The 21,572-nt window shown below is 35.2% G+C and overlaps 1 protein-coding gene across 7 annotated transcripts in view; it reads left to right on the forward strand.

Moving 5' to 3' along the window:
• The window catches only part of SLC25A25 (solute carrier family 25 member 25), a 32,397-nt gene that overhangs the window by 1,740 nt on the left and 9,085 nt on the right, over positions 1–21,572 (forward strand). Inside the window, exon 2 of one of the 7 annotated variants that reach the window (XM_074293756.1) lies at positions 18,994–19,059. The exons of 2 other annotated variants lie outside the window; for them this stretch is intronic. Coding sequence is in view for 4 of the 5 variants with exons in the window: in XM_074293751.1 (XP_074149852.1) it covers positions 14,080–14,298 (219 nt within the window). In the remaining variant the exon portion in view is untranslated. Of the gene's footprint in view, positions 1–12,971; positions 14,299–18,993; positions 19,060–19,120; positions 20,017–21,572 lie in introns of those variants that run through there. 4 more of the 7 variants (XM_074293751.1, XM_074293753.1, XM_074293754.1 and 1 more) reach the window with 4 other exon arrangements.

Consider the following 21,572-nt stretch of genomic DNA (forward strand, 5'->3'; position numbering starts at 1 on the left):
GTCTGGTATTTTATCAAAAGTCTTTGCCATCACCATTGGCTTCACTTAATGTTAGATCATCCCTGGTTGCAGCAGGGAGTACTAATGTAGTATTAGTTCATTATTTCAAAGATGTAACTTTTTTGGCCAAGATATGAATAGATGTTTGGTATATAAAATGAATTAAACCAAATGCACGAAGTTTTCAGAATAATTTTCCAATAACTAAGGATATTTTCAATACTTAGGATCAGCTTGGAAACCTTAGAATTTGTTCTAGCTATTATCAGAGGTAGTAAGTAGTCTAAGAGATAGATAGCAAAAGAGAAAGATCACTTTAACATAAAGGGATGATAGAATTAAGCTAGCCCCATCTATTGTTGACATTAACCAACTATATAAAGTCTGCAATAAGTTGGTGAATCTTAGTGCTTTTAGTAGTATTTTCCTGAGAATAATTTCACTCCTGACTCACAGTAGTTTTGAGGAAAATGAACTTTAGAGCACTTTGTAAAAAAAAAATAAATACATATATATATATATGTATATATATATATATATATCCTATATCCATTTCATGTTGTAGATTGAGTTATTTGTCAGTGTGAAGTAAATTATATATTTAATTTAGGATTTATGAATAGCTACTATAATAAGGGTCAAGATGTACTCTTAATTCACAGTTCATTTGCTATTGATCATAATCTAAATTCTTTGGCAGCTAATTTCCAAAGGTAAACAGTAAAAAAAAAAAATCTTTTTATAATCTAATCAGTTTTCTTTTCCAGTGTTGAAAGATGTAGCTGAAAAAAAAGCATAACTCAATCTTAGGACCTGCTTTTTGCCAACATCAAGTATATGTTCTGAAAACATTTACAGCTCTCAGGTTATGTATCAAGGTACTATGATAAGTTGTTTTGGTTTTTTTTAGGCAATTGGTTTTGAGTGACTTACCCAAAATCACAGGTAAGAAGTGTTAAGTGTCTGAGGCTAGAGTTGAACTCAGATCCTCTTGATTCCAGGGGCCATGCTGTATCCACTGTGCTACCTACCTGCCCCAATTTTTAATAAATATTTATTGGACTTAAGTACTAAAAAAAAAAAAATCAAAATTAGCCTTTAGGCAAATTTTCAAGTATCAGGAAATACTAGCTTTGTAATTGACTGCAACAAGAAATTCTGTGCCATGTCCTTCCTCCCACTTTAAACTGCTCCAATTCTTTTTTTTTATGTCAAAGCTTGTAAGTTTTAGATGATTATGAGATAGATGAGCCAGTGAAGAGATCATGGAGTTATGGTGAAATAGCAATTTACTATAGAAGTTTAAAAAAAAAAAAAAAAAAAAGGCAAATTAAACTCTTCTGAAAACTGTTTAATGTGATCTGTTCAAATAGGTAGGTTTGGTATAGGAATCCATTGTGAAGACTTATCAGAACCAGTGAGTCAGTCCAGGTCTTGTGACTGTACTCTCTTGTGTATGTATTATAATAGCAGCTTGTGGTAAGTTTTCTTTAAAAATAAACCCTGGGACTGGTCTTTGTTGCAGAAGAGATTTTCAAAGGAAAATTACTTAAAATGGAAGTGGGCAGATAAACTTGTGGCAGCACGCCAGGGAAACTTCTTTGGAAAGTGAATGTAGGCAAAGAGCCTTTTCTGGAACAAAAGGAGGGGAAAGGTGGGGGAAGGAGGTGTAGAGAAAGATTCTTTAAAAAACAAAACAAAAAAAGATGGTGATCTTGAAATTACTACATTAAAGGATAATTTTAACAAATTATTGTTACCTTATTACATTATTGTCACTTTCATAGGACCAAACTGCCTCTTGTTTTGTTTCTTAAAGAATTTGTAATAAATTCTTCCTTTATCCATTAATCTGATGCCAAACTTTTCTTTGCTCCTCTGATTTGCTTAGGTATCATCCTTTATTGTCTAAAATGTACCTATTTTGGTCTTCTCTTGGTATAGAGTTTGATAACCCTTATCTTAAAACAGATTTAAAGCACTGCTTTAGTGACTCGTCAGTTGTTCTTTATCCTTCATTTTCAAAGAAGGCCATGACATCAGGGAGTGTGTCCTGTAAGGGATCTGGATGTAAGTGAGAGAGGGCTGGGCAAGGTCACCTGCCTCACTCTCTTAATCCAGGGCCACCTGGGCCCAGAGACCAGACATAGATCAGGACGACTGGAGATGGCCCTGGATGCAGTGGGAGATCTTGATCTTTTTAAGCCAAGGTCTTCAACAGGTCTCAGTTTGACTGAGGCAACACCCATAAAAGATCTAGGACAGGTGAACAAGTTTTTCTTTTAAATTGGTCCTTTGAAAGATGGATATAATTTCCCTGACAGATAAGTAATAAGGAGGGATAGAGAAAGGAAGGACATGCCAGGGCATTTTGTGGCCCCCAGAGAAGGAGGGGGGAGAAAGATGTCATAATTTGGAAAAGTAAGCTAGACTAAGTTGTGGAGGGTTTGAAATGTCTTAGACAAGAAATTTCAGTTTTGCTTAGTAGGCAGTGGGGAGCTATTGAATATTTTGGGGTAGGAGAGTGTACAGAAATGTGTTTTAGAATGTTTAATCTGACCAATTTTAGGATCAGAGATGTAAGAGATGAAAAGGGACCTTAAAAGATTACACAGTCCAACTAGTTTGTTTTACAGATGAGTGTTGCCTTATGCAGCTATAAATGGTAGGTGGTAACCTAGATGCTCTGACTCTAAATCCAGTATCTATCTACTGTAGGAAGTTTTGGAAGCAACAACAGATATTTGGACTTGGACTATATACGTGTAGACAGATTTAGTAATGAAGGGAGGGAAGTATATAATCCAAATCAGCTGAGATTTTTAGATAATAATTGACATTTGTAGGGTATTTTTTAAATATGAAGAGGTCTTTATATACAAGTATATCAAATTTATTATCCCATGAAATGTCATTTGATCTTTACAATTCTTGAGATAGTTATTAGCTATTATTTCCATTTTATATTTGAAGAAACTATAGAAAGAAATTGTGATTGGTAGATAAGAAGGAAGGAAGCATGTGTTAAACACCTACTAAACCCCAGGCACTGTGATAAACACTTTACAACTTTTAATTTTTCACAATAACCCTGAGAGCTAGGTACGATTATCATTAGTTTTTACAGTTTTACAGTTGAGGAAACTGAAGTTGACACATCCAGTTTAGTGTCTGAAGCCATGTTCCAACTTCAGATTTCCAGGCCCAGTACTTTGATTGTTGTGCTAGGAATGAATCTAAGCCAGGCTTCCTCTCTTTAAGTCTAGTGTTCTGTCTTCCACAATACACTGCTTCTTATAGAAAAATGCCTCTTACAACATAACATTCTCACTCTTTTTGTTGTTTGCTTGCTTTTTGTTTTCCTAACTCGTTTTCTTTCTTTTTTGATCTGAGTTTTCTTATGCAGCAAGATAATTGTATAAATATGTTTACATATATTTAACATACATTTTAATATATTAACATATTACATATATGTAACATATTGCTATCTAGGGGAGGGGTGGAGGAAAGCAGGGGAAAATTTGGAACACAAAGCTATGCAAGGGTTAATGCTGAAAAATGATCCGTCCATATATTCTGAAAATAAAAAGCTTTAATAAAAAGAAAAAGAAAATGCTTCATTCGTCCCCAGCCATATTACTCTGCCTCACTGAACTCTAGCACTCTAACCTACTACACTCTTGCACTTAAGTTAGGTTTTTTTTTTCCGTAGTTGTTTTTCTTGTTCATCCTTTTTTTCTCTTTGACTAGATTGTAAACTTGTATTGATATCTGTGGTATCTCACCAAAGTGGAGCAGTGATATTTGTCTTAATAAATACTTGACAAAGTTTAGGTAATCAGCATAGACTGTGAATTTACTCTGTAAATGCACTATATTGAATGCTCTAGAGGAACATGGAAGAAATAGAAGCTGTCTTAGCTTTCTAAAAGTTTTAGTTCATTTAGAAGCTCAAAATATGAAAGCTGGCATTGCATAGCAGAAAGAATTTTGTTGGTTTTAAAATTTTTTTTTTATTTTGAGGCAATTGGAGTTAAGTGACTTGCCCAGAGTCATACAGCTACTAGGGCTTGATTTGAATTCAGGTGCTCCTGACTCTAGGGCTGGTACTCTATCCATTTTGCCATCAAGTTGCCCCCAGTAGAAAGAATTTTGGGTGAGAGATTTGGACTCTTGTGTTGTTCTGCTACTACCATGCTTTGTGACTTGGGGAATTCACTATACTCTCTGTGCCTCAGTTTCCTTATCAATAAAATGGGTGTAGATAACTCTTATTCCTTACCTTTAATTTTTCCCATAGATGTCCAAAACTTCAACAGGGCCTTAATTTGGAGTTATTCAGGGTGGCTAAACCATAAACTGCCAACTGGGGTTTTTTTGGCCTGATGTGAATTAGGCAGGTTGTTAATTACATACCTTAAGTAGAAGAATTTGGGTTCACCATCAAAGTGAGATGGTTAATTTAAAATGAACTTGAAGGGCCAGCTAGATGGCACAATGGATAGAGCACCAGCCCTGAAGTCAGGAGGACCTGAATTCAAATCTGGTCTCAGACACTTAACACTGCCTGGCTGTGTGACCCTGGGCAAGTCACTTAATCCCAATTGCCTCAGCAAAAAAAAAGAGAGAGAGAGAGAGAGAATTTGAAGGATGCAAATTTTGTGAACTATTTATATATCTTTAGTCCATCCCTCAAGGACAATGAGGTGACTCAGTGAGTAGATACTGAGCTGACTTTGGAATCAGGAAGATTCATCTTGACTTCAAATCCAGCCTTAGACATTAGCTGTGACCCTGGGCAAGTCACCTATCCCTGTTTGTCTCAAATTCCTCATCTGTAAAATAGCAAGTCATTTTAATATCTTTGCCAAGAAGACTCCCGAATAGACTCACAATGAGTTTTCTGACAACTGAACCACCGAAGCAGTTGTACAACAACAAAAATTCCACCACCACTACCAGCTCTCTCCACAGTAAGGAGAATTTCTTTTGTCTTATTGGAATACTAAAATGTTTGAGACTCATAAAAAGCTCACTTGTTTTAGAAATGCCAGTAAGTATAGTAGTTTCTGCTAATTAAATGGGTAGTTTTAAGTGTTATAGCATTGTATTGTCTCCACAAGAAAATCCTAACTTAATGCTTAAGAAGCTTTTTTATAAGGTTACTTGTGATTTGCTAAAGTATCCAAACTACTTATTTTAGAAACTCCTAGGATAAGTCTCTATTCTTCATTTATTATAAGGAAAATAGATGGGAGAGCTTGCAAGGAAAAGGAAGCAAGCATGAAATTGTCTTCATTCAGACTGCTAAGTAAATTATGCTTTTGTGCTGTTATAATTTGGACTTACACACAGACCTTTTTCTACTAAGAAATAATGGTACTTATTAAGTTAGCAGGATGGCAAGAAAAACACAATTCTCTCAAAAGCATTAAATTCACGGGTTAAACTGATTGTACTATAGTTTGACAAATTTGTTTTTATTGAGGCTTAACTTTAATTAAACTTACCAGTTGTTTGTTTGTTTGTTTGTTTGTTTTTTAATGAATTGAGTGACAAAAAGCTTTGGTACATCTGTATCCCAAGGAAATCATAAAAGAGGGGAAAAAGACCCACATATACAAAAATATTGCAGCTCTTTTGGTGGTGGCAAAGAATTGGAAAATAAGTAGAGAAGCCCATCAATTAGAGAATACCTGAACAAGTTGTGGTATGTGAAGGTAATGGAATATTACTGTTTAACAAGAAATTATGACTAACCTGATTTTAGAAAGGCCTGGAAAGATTTACATGAATTGATGCTGAAGTGAAAGAAGCAGAACCAACAACAAGATTTTGTGATGATCAACTAAGAAAGACTTTGTTCTTCTAAGCAATTTAGTGATCCAAGGCAATCCCAATAAACTTTGGATAGAAAACACCATTTGTATCCAGATAGAGAATTATGGAGAATGAACGTAATTCAACACATGCTATGTTCACTTTTTTTTTTTTTTTCCCATTTTCTCTCTTGGTTTTTCCTTTTTGTTCTGATTTTTCTCTCCCAACATGATTCATATTTTTTTTTTTTATAAAAAGCATGCATAACTAAAAAAAATTTCAAATAAGAGCAAAAAAAAAAGTCTTGGAAGGTATCTTATCCAAAGGGGGGGAAAAATGGAGTACTAGGTGGCATAGTGAGGATTTGAGTTCAAATTAGGGTTCAGGTACTTGATATTTTTACTATTTTGTGATCCTAAGCAAGTCAATTAATCCCAGTTGCCTTCAAAGAAAGCAAAAGAACAAATGTGCTCAGATAAGGCCTGAATCTGAATTTTGATTAGATTGTAGTTATGGTAGTTGTTTTAATGTTTTGAAGATTTATTCATTTCTGAAAATCTTGAAGGATTAAATGATGCAATATTTATAACATGCTTAACATAGTACCTTGTACATAGTAGACACTTAATGTTTGTTTCCCTTCTCTTTCTTATAGATACCACTGGGGAATGATCTTAAGAGGATCACATATTATACCATATTACTAGTATAATATACGGTCTAGAGCAAATCTAACGTCTTTCTTGTGAGTTTGTATTTTTATAGAACTTTATTCTCTTTTCCTCATTGAGTTTAAGGGTCTATAGACTCTTCTCACTAATTTTCATTAGACTCTTATACTTTCACAGAATATCCAAAAGAGATCTAAAGACCCTCTAGTCTAATCTTCTCATTTTCCTTGTAAATATGCTGAAATATTAAGTGGCTTGTCCAAGGACACAGTGGATGGCAAAGCATAATCCCAAGGATTGGGCATCCTTAACATTTTTATTCAAGGCTTGATGGACTCATAGTTAAAATCTGGAAGAGATGTTATAATTCATCTAGTTCAATCCCACTCTCTATCTCTTTTTCAGGAATCTTTCTATACCTTTCTACACAGATGGTCATTCAATGTCTTCTTGGCTTAATTTCAGTTTTATAGGCCTGTTTTGTTGTTAGCCATTACATTTGTTACAAAGTTCTTACTCATAATGAGTAAAATTTGGTTCCTTAAAGCATCTATCCATTAGTCCAGTTTTGTTTGCTGTAATTACCTTTTTTCTCCTCTGCTTGATAGTAGTCTAAAGGACTCTGTTGTTTCTTCTTAGTTTTTTCTAGACTAAACATTGCTGTTTAATTCACTAGTTTTTCTTTCATATGATCTCCAGACCTGTTGCTATATTGGTGTCCTTCCTGAACACAATGAACTTTGTCATTGTCCTTTTGAAAATGCAGTGTCATTTATAGTGGCACTTAGTACTGAAAATAATGATTTCCCCCGAATTGAGGATTGACTGAAAAAATTATGGTATATGAATGTAATAGAATATTGTGTCATTAAAAAGAGATAGATTCAAAGAAACCTGAAGTCTTGTGTGAAGTGATGAGATCACAATGAGAACAATTTGTACAATGACTACATTATAACTTTTGGAAGACTTAAGAATTCTTAATTAAGTTGTCAATCACCTCTTGGAAGAAAGGAAATGTACAATAGGAACATAACAAACAGACAAAAGAAGAGACAAAACAGAAGGAGCTGGACTTTTCAGACATAGCCATTGTATGATCTATTACTTAATTGTATAGGGAGAGGGAACAAAAACTTGTTGGGGGAATTGTGATAGCCATGGTAAAAAGAAACATTTTAAGATTGTAGAAAAGACCTAAAGGTCTAGAATAGGATAGACTAGTGAAGCAGTAATACTTTATTAAAATGTACGCTCTTCCCCCCACACCCCAGGCAATTGGGTTTAAGTGACTTGCCCAGGGTCACATAGCTGGAAAGTGTCTCTGAGTCTAGATTTGAACTCAGGTCCTCCTGATTTCAGGGCTGGTGCTCTATCCACTGGGACACCTAGCTGCCCCCTCATATATACTATGTGTGATAGAATTTCATGGTTTCATATATAGTCTTTGTCTGTTTTGTGTTTGAACATGTTGTTTAAGTTTGTTGAGCATTTTCATATATTCAAGGCCAAAAAATAGAGCCAAGACTCACATTTTACCCATTTTGCAAAATTTAGAATAAATCAGAAATAGGGTGTTGATAAAGTAATACGGAGCAAGTAGGTGATGGAGTTGGGATTACTATTATAATCTCTTACCAAGGGAGACACTCACTGTGAGGTCTTTAGTGGGTGAGAGGAAAGTTAAAGCTAAGGGCTTTGGAGATAAAGGAAAGATAAAAATATCTTCAATCCTTTAAAGCACTTTGTAAGGAAAAAAAAGAACTGGAGATATGATGCAGCATTGTGTGTGTGTGTGTGTGTGTGTGTGTGTGTGTGTGTGTGTGTGTGTGTGTGTATAATTATAGTTTACAAACTTTTCACATTTATTTTTATTAAAATTTATATTTAAATAGCACTTTTAATATTTTCAAAATATTTTACATACCTCTGTTAAACTCTTCACTACAGAGGTGGATGGAATGAGTATTATTCTTATTTTATAAATGAAAGGCTAATGGCAGACTCGAGTAGAGTCCAGGGTTACAGTCTCCTGAGCTAGTACTAATTCATTTACATTGTATTGGTGAAGTCAAGGTAGCAATACCTAGTTCGAAAAAAAGGTGAAAAATTCACAATGGCCATTCTCTTTTCCAGAAGGAAGGTTTAATTTAGGAGAAGAGTTTACAGACAAAAATAAGAGACAAAATAGACTCACCAGGAGTGGTAAATATGAAATAAGTTAAGAGATCTTATAGTTATCAAGGAAAAAGACAAGTTCCCCCAGGGAACTCACAATTAAGCAGAAGAAAGGAAGTATTCCATGGGGTAGGAGAAAGCCATAACTAGCAACTTAGGTTAGACTAACCTGAGTTTGCTAGAGTAAGGAGAAAGGCACCATTAGAGAGAAGGCACTATGAAGGAGAGAAAGAGAGAATCTCATAGTGAGCTTAGTCTTGAGAATTTAACAAAGATCTTCATCATAAGTTTCTTTTATAGGGGCAAGGAAACGCTACGGATTTGTCAAGTGCAAAGGCCAGAATGGACCTGGTCTAAAGATGTGCTTGTCAAGATAGTCTAGGAAAGCTAATTTCCTTTTTGGATGCAATTATAGTTGGTAGAGTACTATTGTCTTAACTTATGGTAATAAGACAGTCTGGGAAAGCTAAGTTCCTGCAAGCTTGTCTCTAAGGTTGTGAATATCTTTCAATATGCTAACTAGATTAGAAACTGGATGGATGAATTAACAATAGACTCTGACTTCACATTATTCTATATGAACAAAATTTGGCAATTTACATCAATATTACTTATTTTTAGAGTAATAAAATTATAACAAAATATAACCTGCAAACGCTTGTGAACTTTTTTCACATTTATAACAGTAGCCTGTGCAGCCCTAATAGCATAGCCGTGAAGTTTCACTGTAAAGCTTCCAGGAAAGCAAAGTGATATTAGGCTAGAAACAATGAATAAAGCAGCTGACTGGTGAATTATTCCTGTGTAAGAAGTTAGAAATACCACACAATTCATTGCCTTTAAAAAAAAAAAAATGAATTAAAGACTTAACTTTCAAGTAATAAATGAACAGCAAAGGCAACTTGAGCAAATTTCTTATCTTTGTTCAGTTCTTGGCTTGGGTTTTGCCTGGAAGGCTTGGAAATAAGATGAGTCATTTACTCATTTTCTACAGGGTGGATTGAGGAAACCAGAGATGGTGACTGCTTCTGTTCTCTTTGACTCTGCATTGGGAAGTAAGCAGATACCTTTAGAGGCAGTTCAATACATTACTGCAGTGGCTTTCCTTTCTTCTTCTATTCCCCTAGCCACCTTTGCTCTTTGAGCTTCCTATGACACTTCTTACTGAAACACAAAAGAAAACTGCATTGTATGAGGAAATTCACAAAACTATTTAAATATTGGGAAACAGCGTTTGCCAAGAATAGGAACAAACTGTATGCTACATTCTTCCTGTGGGACTAAAACAAGTAAATAGTCCTGTTTGATAGAGTCAGCTATAGTGCTAGGCTCTGTCAATCTTTATAACTTTGTATCAAACACTAGGCTAGTCATTAAGTACATCATTATTGATATGTCATCAAAGAGCTGACAGATATTTCCAGAACTGAAAAAAGGGACTTTATTTCAGCATTCTAGTTTTATTGAGTTCCAGAGAAGAGAATGTTACAGAGCTAATTTTGAGCAGAGATTGTAAAAGAACTTGTAATTTTTTGAGATAGTCTTTGTTGGATTGATTAGTGATGAATTTCTGGGCCTTATCTTGTTTTGTTTTTTAAAACTCATATCTGTTATATATTTTATAGCCAGATGTGTAGCTGAACAATTACTTTTACTCAGATAGTATTAGATTTGATTCCACCCTCTTTGGACAGAATTTGTTTGATTATTCCTAATCAAAACTAGTAGGATTTGGTAAATTGGTATCAAACAACTTTGATAAATATCCATAGAATCCAGTCTTGCTTCTCCTCCCCCCCCCTGCCCCCAATATTGGAGTACTTCTTCTGTGTTAGAGCAGGCAACTGAGGAATGCTGAATTCACATTCAATGATTCAGATACTTTCAGTTTTAATATGAATTTCTCAAATCAGAATCTAAAACTGAAAATATTTAGTACATATTTCAAGCCGGTAGTTTGCTTTGAAGTCTCAGAAAGTCGATCTGTTAAGATAACAGGAAAGGGAGGGTGAACTTAGAATCAAAAGACATGAGACCAGAATTTGGTTGTTGAACTGCCTAGCTGTGTGACTAGAAGTCATTGAACTTTTCTGAACCTTTTGCTTTATATATAAAATGACAATAATACTTGTACTCCTCAACTTTTATAGAATGATTCTAAAGAAGATGATTTGAAAACCTTAGAATGTTATGTACAATGACTTGTGGCAAAGGCATTTTGGTTTTTAAAATAACTCTTTTGTCCCCTTTAGTTGAGAATAATTTGATTGATTCCATTGAATGAGTAGCTGAACTGTTTCGTGCCAAGATCAAATATATATGTACATATATTTTTTTTCTTCTCCCTGACAATGCAGATGTATCACATTCCTATTTCAAAAAATGCTTCCAATGATAAAAGGGAAAAGATAGAGGTTTGACCTAATGGCACATCCTTGATTGAGCAAGAAATTAGAATATCTGAGTTCAGTTTCCTTAGCATTTGAAACTTCTATATTGCATCAGATTTCTCTAAACATCCTACAAAATGTCTTTTCTTTAAAATCTGTGTTGATTCTAAACATTTAGTATCTCTGTGAGTCTAGTTCTTTGCTATTAAATATGGGCTATTGAAGAAATGATTCTTTGAGAAGTGCCCTTGCATTTCTTTACTAATCTGCCTTCTGTTCCAATTACAGGCGTTCTTTATTGGAAGTTTTCATCAGAGCTGGACTTTCCAGTTTCACTTCCTAAGACAGAAATATCTCAGGGAGTTTAACCTTTTTCAACACACAAGTTTTAGCCTCATTGATTTCCTAGTTCCCTTTGTGGAGCATGCACCTTATTCCTCTTCATTTTTGTTGTTAGTCCTTCCTTCTGGAATAGGACCAATGACTTCAGAAGGGTGATGTGAATTGGATTTAAGAGAGGCTAAGCTGTGCCAAATCTTCAGCCTCACTCTCTCCAGGGTGAATGCATAGCAATGAAGTGCACCTGCTAATATGTATCTATGAAGTTAAAATTTACACTGTTTGCCTCCACTTGAAATATGGTATATTCTCAGTGATCTAGCATATTACTTATTTAAAGAAACTAAACACTTTATACGTGACCTTTCAATTTCTTATGGATATTTATAGTTCCCATTTACATAATACTTCTATCTCCAGTTGTCCTGATCTGTATTTTGCCACTGAACCCAGATGGCTTCAGAGGACAGAGTGGGGTTGGTGACTTTGCCCAGCCCTCCCTCCCTTAAGTCTAATTCACTGACTTGGTCATGGCATCACCTTCCTGATGTCATGGTCCTCTTCCAGAATGAAGGACAAACAACAATAATATTTTACAACTTAGAAAGTAGGTTACTGAATACAGTCCTATGAGGTTGTTACTGTTAAAAGTGGTAGCCTATATTTGCAGATAAAAAGAGAGTAAATGACTTTGTCAGGATCTCACTGTTGGTATAGTGTCTCCAGGATAAGATCTTCAGATTCCAAGTCTAACTGCTTTTCCCAGTACACTCTCTTTCTTCTTTAGGTATTTCTAGTCTTGCTAACATTATAAGGTCGGAAAATCACACGATTTATATTTTCTGTTCACATCAGGATTGATAGGTGCTTTTGACTTTTTTTAAAAATAGATTAGGAATTGCATCATGTATACCTGCTCTTATTCTCATATTAATTTTCATATTGAGCCATTGAGTTGCAAGAGTAATGTGGTCTTTAATAAGCCAGTTCTCATGTCTCAGTTTTCTATTTTCTTTACCATGTTGTTATAATAAAAATACTTTATAAACTGTATCTATATGCTCTGTAAATGGTAACAGTCATTAATAATAAACACTCACTGACTGTTTCAGTCAGACTGTTTCCTGACTATAGTAATCACTATCTACCAAGAAGTGTTAATCTACTGCTTACTGTGTATCTGGCAGTATGTTAAGGTTTTGCAAATTATGGTAGTAAAACAATGTTATATAATTATATATGCCTTGATTCTGGTTGAGATGTTTTTAATAGATAAGTGATCAAAAAAAAAATACATTTGGTCTATTTGCCACTAAATTTGCCATTTCCTGCAAAAGTGCTATGACATTTAATAAAACTTATAAAACCATGAGACAAAGATAGAAAACAAAATGCTTTAAAGTAAAAATAGTTTTGATGGGTCTAAAGTGTAAAAAATGGAGTCTTTTTTTTTTTTTTTTTTTTTTTTTTTAAGCAATCTGTAACTTAACAAAATTGAGTTTCATATCATGGTTATGGAAATGATTCAAACACTAGCAGTCTATCTATAAAGTTTCACCAGACTGGTCTATATCTTGAATTTTTAGACACTGCATTTTTTGGTACATATTGGAACTACCTAGTTTTCTGACATTTTCTTCTAAGAATTAGATAAATATTCCATGTATCAAGTGCATGTATTGATATGATAATGCCACTTTCAGCTTTTATCAATGAGAGATAAAGTTTAAGGCATTTGGCTTGCTTTTTAATCCTAGTATTAGATATCTAAGAATTGTGTATGAAAGGCATGTTAAAACGGTCACTTTGATATAAGATTCGTGTTCCAAAAGAAATTAACTATTACATTTCTATACCTGTGTATTAAGAAGCAGATGACCAAATATGAATTTGCTTTTAGAGGAATGATTATTCGTCCATTATTTACAAAGAACTGTGTGATGTATTTCTAGCTGTCTGGTAAATATTACCAAAGAGATATTCTGCAAAGAATACTGTAATAGATCCCCAGTCAACTTGAAGGGAGGTTGAGTCTCTGCTAATCATTCTTGTCGATTGGAGGTTGCAGGCAAGCACTTCCCTGCAGAATTGTTGGACTGCATGCAGGAATCATCCGGCTGTGCACTCTTGTGATTGGAGGAATATTGCTGGTTTGAATAATGAACATGTTAGTGTCGGTAGAGGGGATTGGCCAGGCGCTGCTGCAGTGAGAATGCAGGCTGGATGCTCAGGTCTTCAGTTTGTCTGATCATTAGTTGATCTGGGGACAGCTGGTTAATTGGGAGCACTTAGTGGCTTCTGTAACAGGGAGGGTTGTTTTCTTTGGTTTGTTTTGTTTTGTTTTTTAATAAAGCTAAGTACTATATCATTTTTCACCTGCAAGAGTAGGTTTTCATCTCCAGCCTTTTTGTTTGGTTGTTTTTTTTCCCCAACAGCCTGGTGAAGCTTCTTACAGTAAGCTACTTCTCAGGCCAGGCACGACAGCAGTAACAGCAAATTTGAAAGGGAGGAAGCAATTGCTGAAAGCATAGTTTCTTCAGCCTTGGAACTCCCAAGTCAAGTATTTTCAAGCTGCTGTATAGCCTGTAACATTTGGTTTTGTGACCACATTCCTCTTTGAAAGTGAACAGTCACCAACTGCGGAGTTTTTCTTGACTGGGAGATTGGAGGGAGCAGTGATGCTGCAGATGCTCTGGCATTTTCTGTCTAGTTTTTTCCCTAGGGCTGTGTGCCAAGGCTCTACAGAGAGAAAAGATAATGAAGCCAAAGGCAAACAAGATTCTACCCAGGGAGACCAGGTGTCAAACCTGTTGGGGAAACAGGACAGAGGGGCTGATTCCACGGAAAAGAGACCAACCATTTTACTAGTGGTTGGACCTGCAGAGCACTTTCCTAAGGTAATGGTAATTTTGAAAGGCTTTCCTGAATAAGAGGAGGAACTAAGGGTCATTTCCCTGAGAGAAACTATCTAGGAAGGTTGGAGGCGCAGTGTGTGTGTGTGTGTGTGTGTGTGTGTGTGTGTGTGTGTGTGTGTGTGTGTGTGTGTTTTGATCGGGGTTTTCAGCAGAGAAGGGAAATCATTCTGAGGCAGAATTGGGAAGTTCATATTCCAAAAGAAATTTTATATCTCTTGTAGAAACTTCATTCTTCCAAGATGAACATATAAAGGTAAAGTTATTTTCAATGGAAGCTTTACTTCAAGATATGCCAATTCAGACCTGAAAGCCATTTTAAAGTGCTATGAAACTATCAAAGTGTCAGCCCATCTGAATGACATGGGGGTAGCCTGAGTCAAAATCGGAATAGATTATAGTTTGAATGTTCAGTCTGAACTGGAGCTGAGGAGATTAGTCCTTAATTTTGTGTATCATAAAGGTCAGACTCCCCTTGGCTTGGGCCTACAAAAACTGTTTTCACCTTTAAAATTTAGGAGAAGAGTAAAGGGATTAAAGGGGATAGCAGGGTTCTGGATCTTAAGATTCTCATTAGAAAATTGTAAAAACAGTAAGAAAGATGGCAAGTCTGTTTTGAGAGTTGGTGATTATTATAGAGTGTAGTGTATCTCTACTTAAAAGCTTAGTCATCTGTATGTTTAAGACTCTTAAGTGGTTTGTAAGACCAGGTGTTAAAATTGGCAGGTGACACAGTCTCCTACTTAAAGTAGTAAAATCCATGATCATTTATCTATTTGCTAAACTTTGATTTTGAAAAGCAAACAAAAATGCTTCTTTGATTCAATACTAAGACTGACAGGGAAAGGTGATTTTGCTCTAGAAGTAAAATCATATCTATCCCTCAGTGCAGTATCAGGGATTTTTGATGCAGCAATTTTGCAAGTAATCTTATTGATTCTGAGGCAAAATTTTACCTGTTTAAATTATGACTTAATTATCTGGGAAAATTTTATGGAGTTTATGAGATAGTTTTCATCATATCCAAGCAATATGTATTTTGATTACTAGAAGCGGTTAGAAACATAGCAGTTGTATTATCTTTTTTGTGTTATCTTTTTTGCAGTACTTTTATGTTTATGGTAATTTGCCTTGGATTTCTGGCTAGCTGGCTTTTTAAGTTTACCGATTTTTCATTACTGATTAACCTGTATTTCCTATTCCCATAGTAGAACTTTCCGCATAGAACAATTGTACTTCTGCAGAAAAGTCCTTGTAGTCTGTAAAACTGGAATAGTTAGAAAAGAACACGAGTCCCCCACACTTTGTGGAAGGGGGGGTGGGGAGTGTGGTTAGAGAGGTGAAGGCTTTGCTGAACTAGAGTAGTGAATTTAGGTTCTAGACAGGCAGGGCTGGATTTAACTTGGATTTTTAACCACCATATCCCAATAGATAATTTAAAGGAAGTAGGAAAATAGTATATTGGAGTTTATAACTCTTTCTAGCAGAGAAATCTATAATTGGATGTAAATAGAACTGCAGAACCCATTGACTAATTCAGGAAGAGTTTAAGGTTGGGCTATATTTATTTATGTTGCTCTGCCTTCTGGGGTCAATCAGCCCAACCAAATTTTCCCCAAACCCTCACACTTAGAAGTGGTAAGTACTGGGTAAAATATATATAAAATGAACATCTTCATCTTCAGGCCTCAGTTTCCTCAACTAACAGTTGAGGATATCAGAATAAATGATGACTTCTAAAGTGACTTGTAGCTCCAAACCCGTAATTTGTTTTAGTTGATGAATTATATTTTAAGAGTTAACACAAACTAAAAACAAATATATATATTCCCAGGAAATAGTTTTTAAAAATAAACTGTGCTAAAAATCTTTGTAATGGATAGTTTATGCCATATATACTTTTGTAATTTATCTTTCCTTTAAAGGAAAATAAGAACCTGTACTTTGATTTTTAAAAGCATTACCAATATCATTCATTGCTAAATTCCATGATTCTGTGAGCACAGATTATGTTTTACCTATGAACAGAAAGACTGGTAACCTGAGCTGTTTTATCTTTCCTATGAAAAGAAGTCTCTAGAATATTGAATGAACTTTTATAGAAAAGTTCACATTAGTTCTTGGGGTTCAAAAGCTTCCAGAGACATTTACTGCATTTTGCTTTTTGCCATTCCCCAACACTTCATCTCCCTCCCTCACTTCCCCACTAAAATATTTAAATATGTTTGATATTGAATCTCCCTCATCTCTGGGAGCATTTGCCCTAGGAATTGTTCCAATTTTTCTCTTTATCTTTGTCTTACAGTTAATCCTCAGGGAGGGGAAGCAGTTTTTCTGGAATCAGATATGTTCTCTGTGGCTTTGGAGTGTTTTAATCCTGAGGGGCTGGCTCTCTTCTCAGAAGCTTGAAGAGTTCACTCATTGTGTGTCTAATTGCTAAGGGTAGGCTGGTGTCTTTGGAAACGCAGTACTGTGCAGTCATGGTAACTCGGTCATCAAATGATACTGCAGCTCTGGATGCAAATGATGTGGGTTAGCCTTAAGGATAGGTGGAGCTTGAACCCAGCCACTGGTATGGCTCCTTAACTAATTAGTATTTCCGGAATTGCACTGAGTCATTGCTAGTGGGGGGTGGAGAGAAGGATGCTATTTGACCTTAACCCAATACTCCAAAATCTACCTGTACCTGCCCTTTTTTGTTACATGTGATATTCTATCACCTGTTTCACTGGTACATGAAAAGGCAGTGTAGCTGGTGACGTTAATTGTCCCGGGGGTGAGAAGATGCTTGTGGGATAAATTACTGATTTGTAGGCCAAAGGAAATATGCAGCTGAGCTCCAAGGATATCTACAGTTAGTGTCATTGGTGGAGGAGCCTATTTTTTAAATGGAATAAGCATCAAAGGAGACTGGCTACATTTATTTCAGCATAATAAATTTAAATGGAATATGGGAAGGTAGAGAAGAATCAGAGATAAAATAATTGGGAAGGAATTATGATTAGCTGGAATCTGAGCAAGATTGTTTAGGTATGAATTATCAGTAATAGAATATAAGTTGTTTTTTTCTTCCTTTTTGTCCCTGTTGTATCTAAAGAAGCTGCTACACATTTCTGAATCTTAATTTGTCAGTTTGATACTTTGTCAAAACGCTTATATCAAATACCTAAAATGACCTCTTGCAAAGTAGCATTTTTTTTTTTTAAAGGCTTTGTTGCTAAGGTTTCTGTAACTATTCTGAATTCTAAAATCCCTTGTTGGCAGTGCTTGGTCTTTGGCACTGTGACATGGTTGGTATAATAGAAAGAATACTGGATTATATTATAAACCTGAATCGGATGCTAATTAGCCCAATGACATTAGGTAAGTCACTTCCCCGGGTGGATTCCATTTTTCTTATCTGTATAATAAGGGAGTTACTCTAAATGGATTGCTAAGGCACTTTGCACTCTAAAATTTGTAAAGGCTCTTGGGGGGTTTTGTATAGTATTTGTTTATATGAAAATTCCTTTCCAAAGGTTATGAAAATGCCTTCAGAATTAGCTGTGAAACTCAACAACCTTACTTGTGAAAACAAACACAATGGTTTGTTCAAAAGAATACTATGGCATTCAAACTGAACATTTGAATTTTTGTATAATAGAAGCGTTCTATAAAACAAGTCTTTATAGGAAAATTGGATTTAGAGCTCAAAAGAATCTTAAGAATCTTTAGACAACTCCTTTTTGAGGAACCTAAGTTCCATTTTATTACTCTTGTCCTATGACACATGTTTTTTGAAGTAATACACTATATGTTGAAAATTATCTTTATATGTATTTGGAAAAACAAAATACTATGGAAAATTAAAATAAAATGTTTAAACCAAAAAATATAGTTTTAAAAAATAGTACATTATATCATAATTGGAAAGTGAATTATTGTTTAGTATAAGATTAATAATGTAATCTTCATACTGCATAGATGTAAATTTTATTTCTAGAAGGCACAAATTAGGTGTTCCAAAACATAGGTTTGTTTTGGTACTTTTTTAGATGAATTTTGTAATTCTATTAGAACAGAATTGACTTTTACTTACCAAAACTGTTTGAAGCAAAAATTTCATTGGGAAATGACCTAAACATCTTTACATAGACATTTAAAATATTTTCTTTTATTTTAGCAAACTAAAAGAATTCATTGTTCTTCCCATTACCGGTAACTCAATGGGATGAAGAGTACACATCTGGCTAAAGAAGGAGTGGCAGCATTTCCAGTTGATGACATCATCTCCAATTCATGCAGGGCCTTTCCTTTCAAGTATTCAAAACACAGAATCATTCAGATCTGCAGTCTTCATCCAAAAAAGGATGAACTATATAAATAACTTTTCCCCCACACTGACTTATTTAAGATGTTCTGTGCAGCTAATACACACTTGAAGTTTAGAACTTTGTGTCTTATATTTTTAGGCCCCAGCTGGCTTAGATGATTCTGAGGAGACAGAAAACTGGTATTTCTATGTATCCCCATCTTCCCAAAAGCCATTTGTGTATCTAGAATTCTTGGGACCCCTCTGTAATTTCTTAAGGGTTGAGTTGTTTGTGGTCTCAGGTTGGGGGTTTCCTGAGAGGGTTTTTGCAGGGGTACTCCTGGAAGAAATTTGAACTTCTGTAGGGACTGAAACTTAGTCCTTTGCAGGGTTTCTTTGGACCAGGAGCCAGCCTGAATTCTCCAGGAGTGAATGCTTAGGGTGACTGGGTCAGGGTAAGTCTAGCAACGCTCTAGTTTTCTCTCTCTGTTCTAAGCATGAGATATTCTACTGTGAGACTAAAATATGTAATAGCGATTTTCTAGTATAAATTCAAGCTTTTCCTTAAACTCTTCTTTTATGCAGAATCATTGTCATTCAAATAATGATAGATGTCACCCATACTTCTCCATTAACTATACTGCAAATTATTTTCCAGAAGGAAAAGCTCCATTGGCCTTTGAAACATAATATGATTGTGGTTTTTGTTAATAATATTGTGTTTAAAAGACAAAACAGTAAAAGACAAAGCCTTGGGAACCAGGATCTAGATTTAATTTTATTTAAATAGTTTATTTAAATAGAAGACAATGGGTACTTTGGATGAGAAGGAGTTAATACTGGGGAAGTAAGTGAAGAGTAATTGACTGAGGCTGTTTGTTCATTTTGGAGACGGGGATCCAAGATAAAAACAGTTTTCTTAAGTGGAATAATTCACGTCAGTGTTTTGTTTGAGAAAGAGTTAATGCTGAGGAAGTAAATGACGTAAAACTTACCCTGTACAAATCTAGACATTGAGCAATCTTTGGAAGGGTGATCTTGCCAATGGGTTAGCTTTCATTGGCTGCTTGCAAAGGATTTACTTGTGTGGACTTTTATCAATTAAATAAAAGGGCAGGGTTTGAACAGCCAATAACAGCTGAGCAGAGATAGCTCATGTGTGAGCGTCACCAGACCGGCACCGGCATTTCCATTCTACATGCTGTTGAGCTGTTTGCTCCTTCAGTGGCTGAGCACCTGGCCTCATTATCAGAATGCTCTGCCTGTGCCTCTATGTTCCACTGATTGGGGAAGCCCAAACAGAGTTCCAGTATTTTGAATCCAAGGGGCTGCCTGCAGAACTTAAATCCATCTTCAAACTTAGTGTCTTTATCCCTTCTCAGGAATTTTCCACCTACCGACAATGGAAGCAGGTCTGTATGCATCATCAATTCTGGAAGTGGAGGGAGGAAATTAAACGCTGAGAGAGGGTAATAACTTTTGAAGTGACAAGGAAAAAAATAAATATAATATGAATATAAGGGATACAATTTGCTTAAATGAAAGAATGTATAAAATAGGAGACTTTAATTTTTTCCAGTTGGGTTGGGCCAGCAGCCAGTTTCTGTTCTTTGTCATCAGAGTGACTAATTTTCATGTGACTTAACTAGGCAGGCAGGAATTTCGGGGAAACCAACTTTTCATGTAAATTAATCCTAGAAAATAAATTATTGTGCTCCCAGTGATTTCCTTTAAATTGAGAAAGATAAGAAAAGTTCTGGGAATAGTGCCACAATTACAAAAAATCTTGGTCCTTTTATATTTACAGAAGCCAAACATCTGAAAAGATTAGTTTGAGGTTTGTAAAATAGTATTTTTCTTTTTAAAGTATTTCTCTATTTTTAGCATTTTAAATTTGAAATATTGATTTCCAAATTCTCTTCTTCCCTTCCATAACCTTCCCACACATCAAGAAGGCAAGCAACATGATATCAATTATATTGTATAGAGTATTAATAGTTTATATGATCCTACTTATAATCAAATTAACTTTTTCTTGATTCTTAATTTAAGAATGTTTTTCTTTACTTAGCATGTATAAGCCTTCTTTGTCCTTTGATTTGTAATCTAGTCAGGGCAACTTGATTAATTGATTGATTGATTAAGTGAACTTGTTTAAGTGAACTGCTTATATATCTTTGAGAACTACTTGTCTGTTGTTGTCTTGAAGAAACAGCTTTATATAAGCAACAAGTGTTTGTTTACTGAGTGAATGAATGAGAATCAGTATTTGCTTGTTATTCATCCATTCCATTATGATAGATTTAAATATGCTAGGTCCATTTATAATCATTTAGTGCTGATATCCTTCTGGAATAGGAGGGGAGGGCCTTAGGATTATTCTTTTTCTAAAGATAAAGCAAACCACTCTCAAAAAAAGTAAGTTAAGTAGTGAAGCTTGAAAGACTGCTCTTATGTGATTCCCTTTACACCAAACACTTGGCATCTGGATTTACTACCAGATTTTCTTGCTTGAGATCCAAAGGTGAAATGTTTTTTATTCTGATGAAGGTGCTTTGTGGCTTATGAAGTACTTCTCCTTGCAACGAAGCCCCAGGTTAGGGTCTATTCTCATCTTAAAAAGGGAATTGAGGCCCAGAGAAGTAAAATGGCTTGCCTAAAATCTTACAGCTAAGAAGTGGCAGCATTTAGACTTGAAAGACTCAAATCTGTCAGTTCTGCACTGCAGGAAGCTGAAAACATGCAAATATTGCACTCAGTTGTTTAAAGCAAAGAAGCAGAATTGTTTGGGAACGTTTTGAAATGAGTAATGAGAAGTGGTCTGAATCACTAATGGCAGCTTAAGAAAATACCCTATTCTTGCACTTCATAAGATGCCTCAGTCCAGGTGTTTAAAAGTTATGTGGATAAGGTTTGCTGCTACCTTTGATGGAATCTAAATTCTGTCTGCTCTCTTATAAATCTAGAC

This window comes from Sminthopsis crassicaudata, chromosome 2 (genome assembly GCF_048593235.1).
Source record: "Sminthopsis crassicaudata isolate SCR6 chromosome 2, ASM4859323v1, whole genome shotgun sequence".
In the NCBI taxonomy this organism is placed as follows: domain Eukaryota; kingdom Metazoa; phylum Chordata; class Mammalia; order Dasyuromorphia; family Dasyuridae; genus Sminthopsis; species Sminthopsis crassicaudata.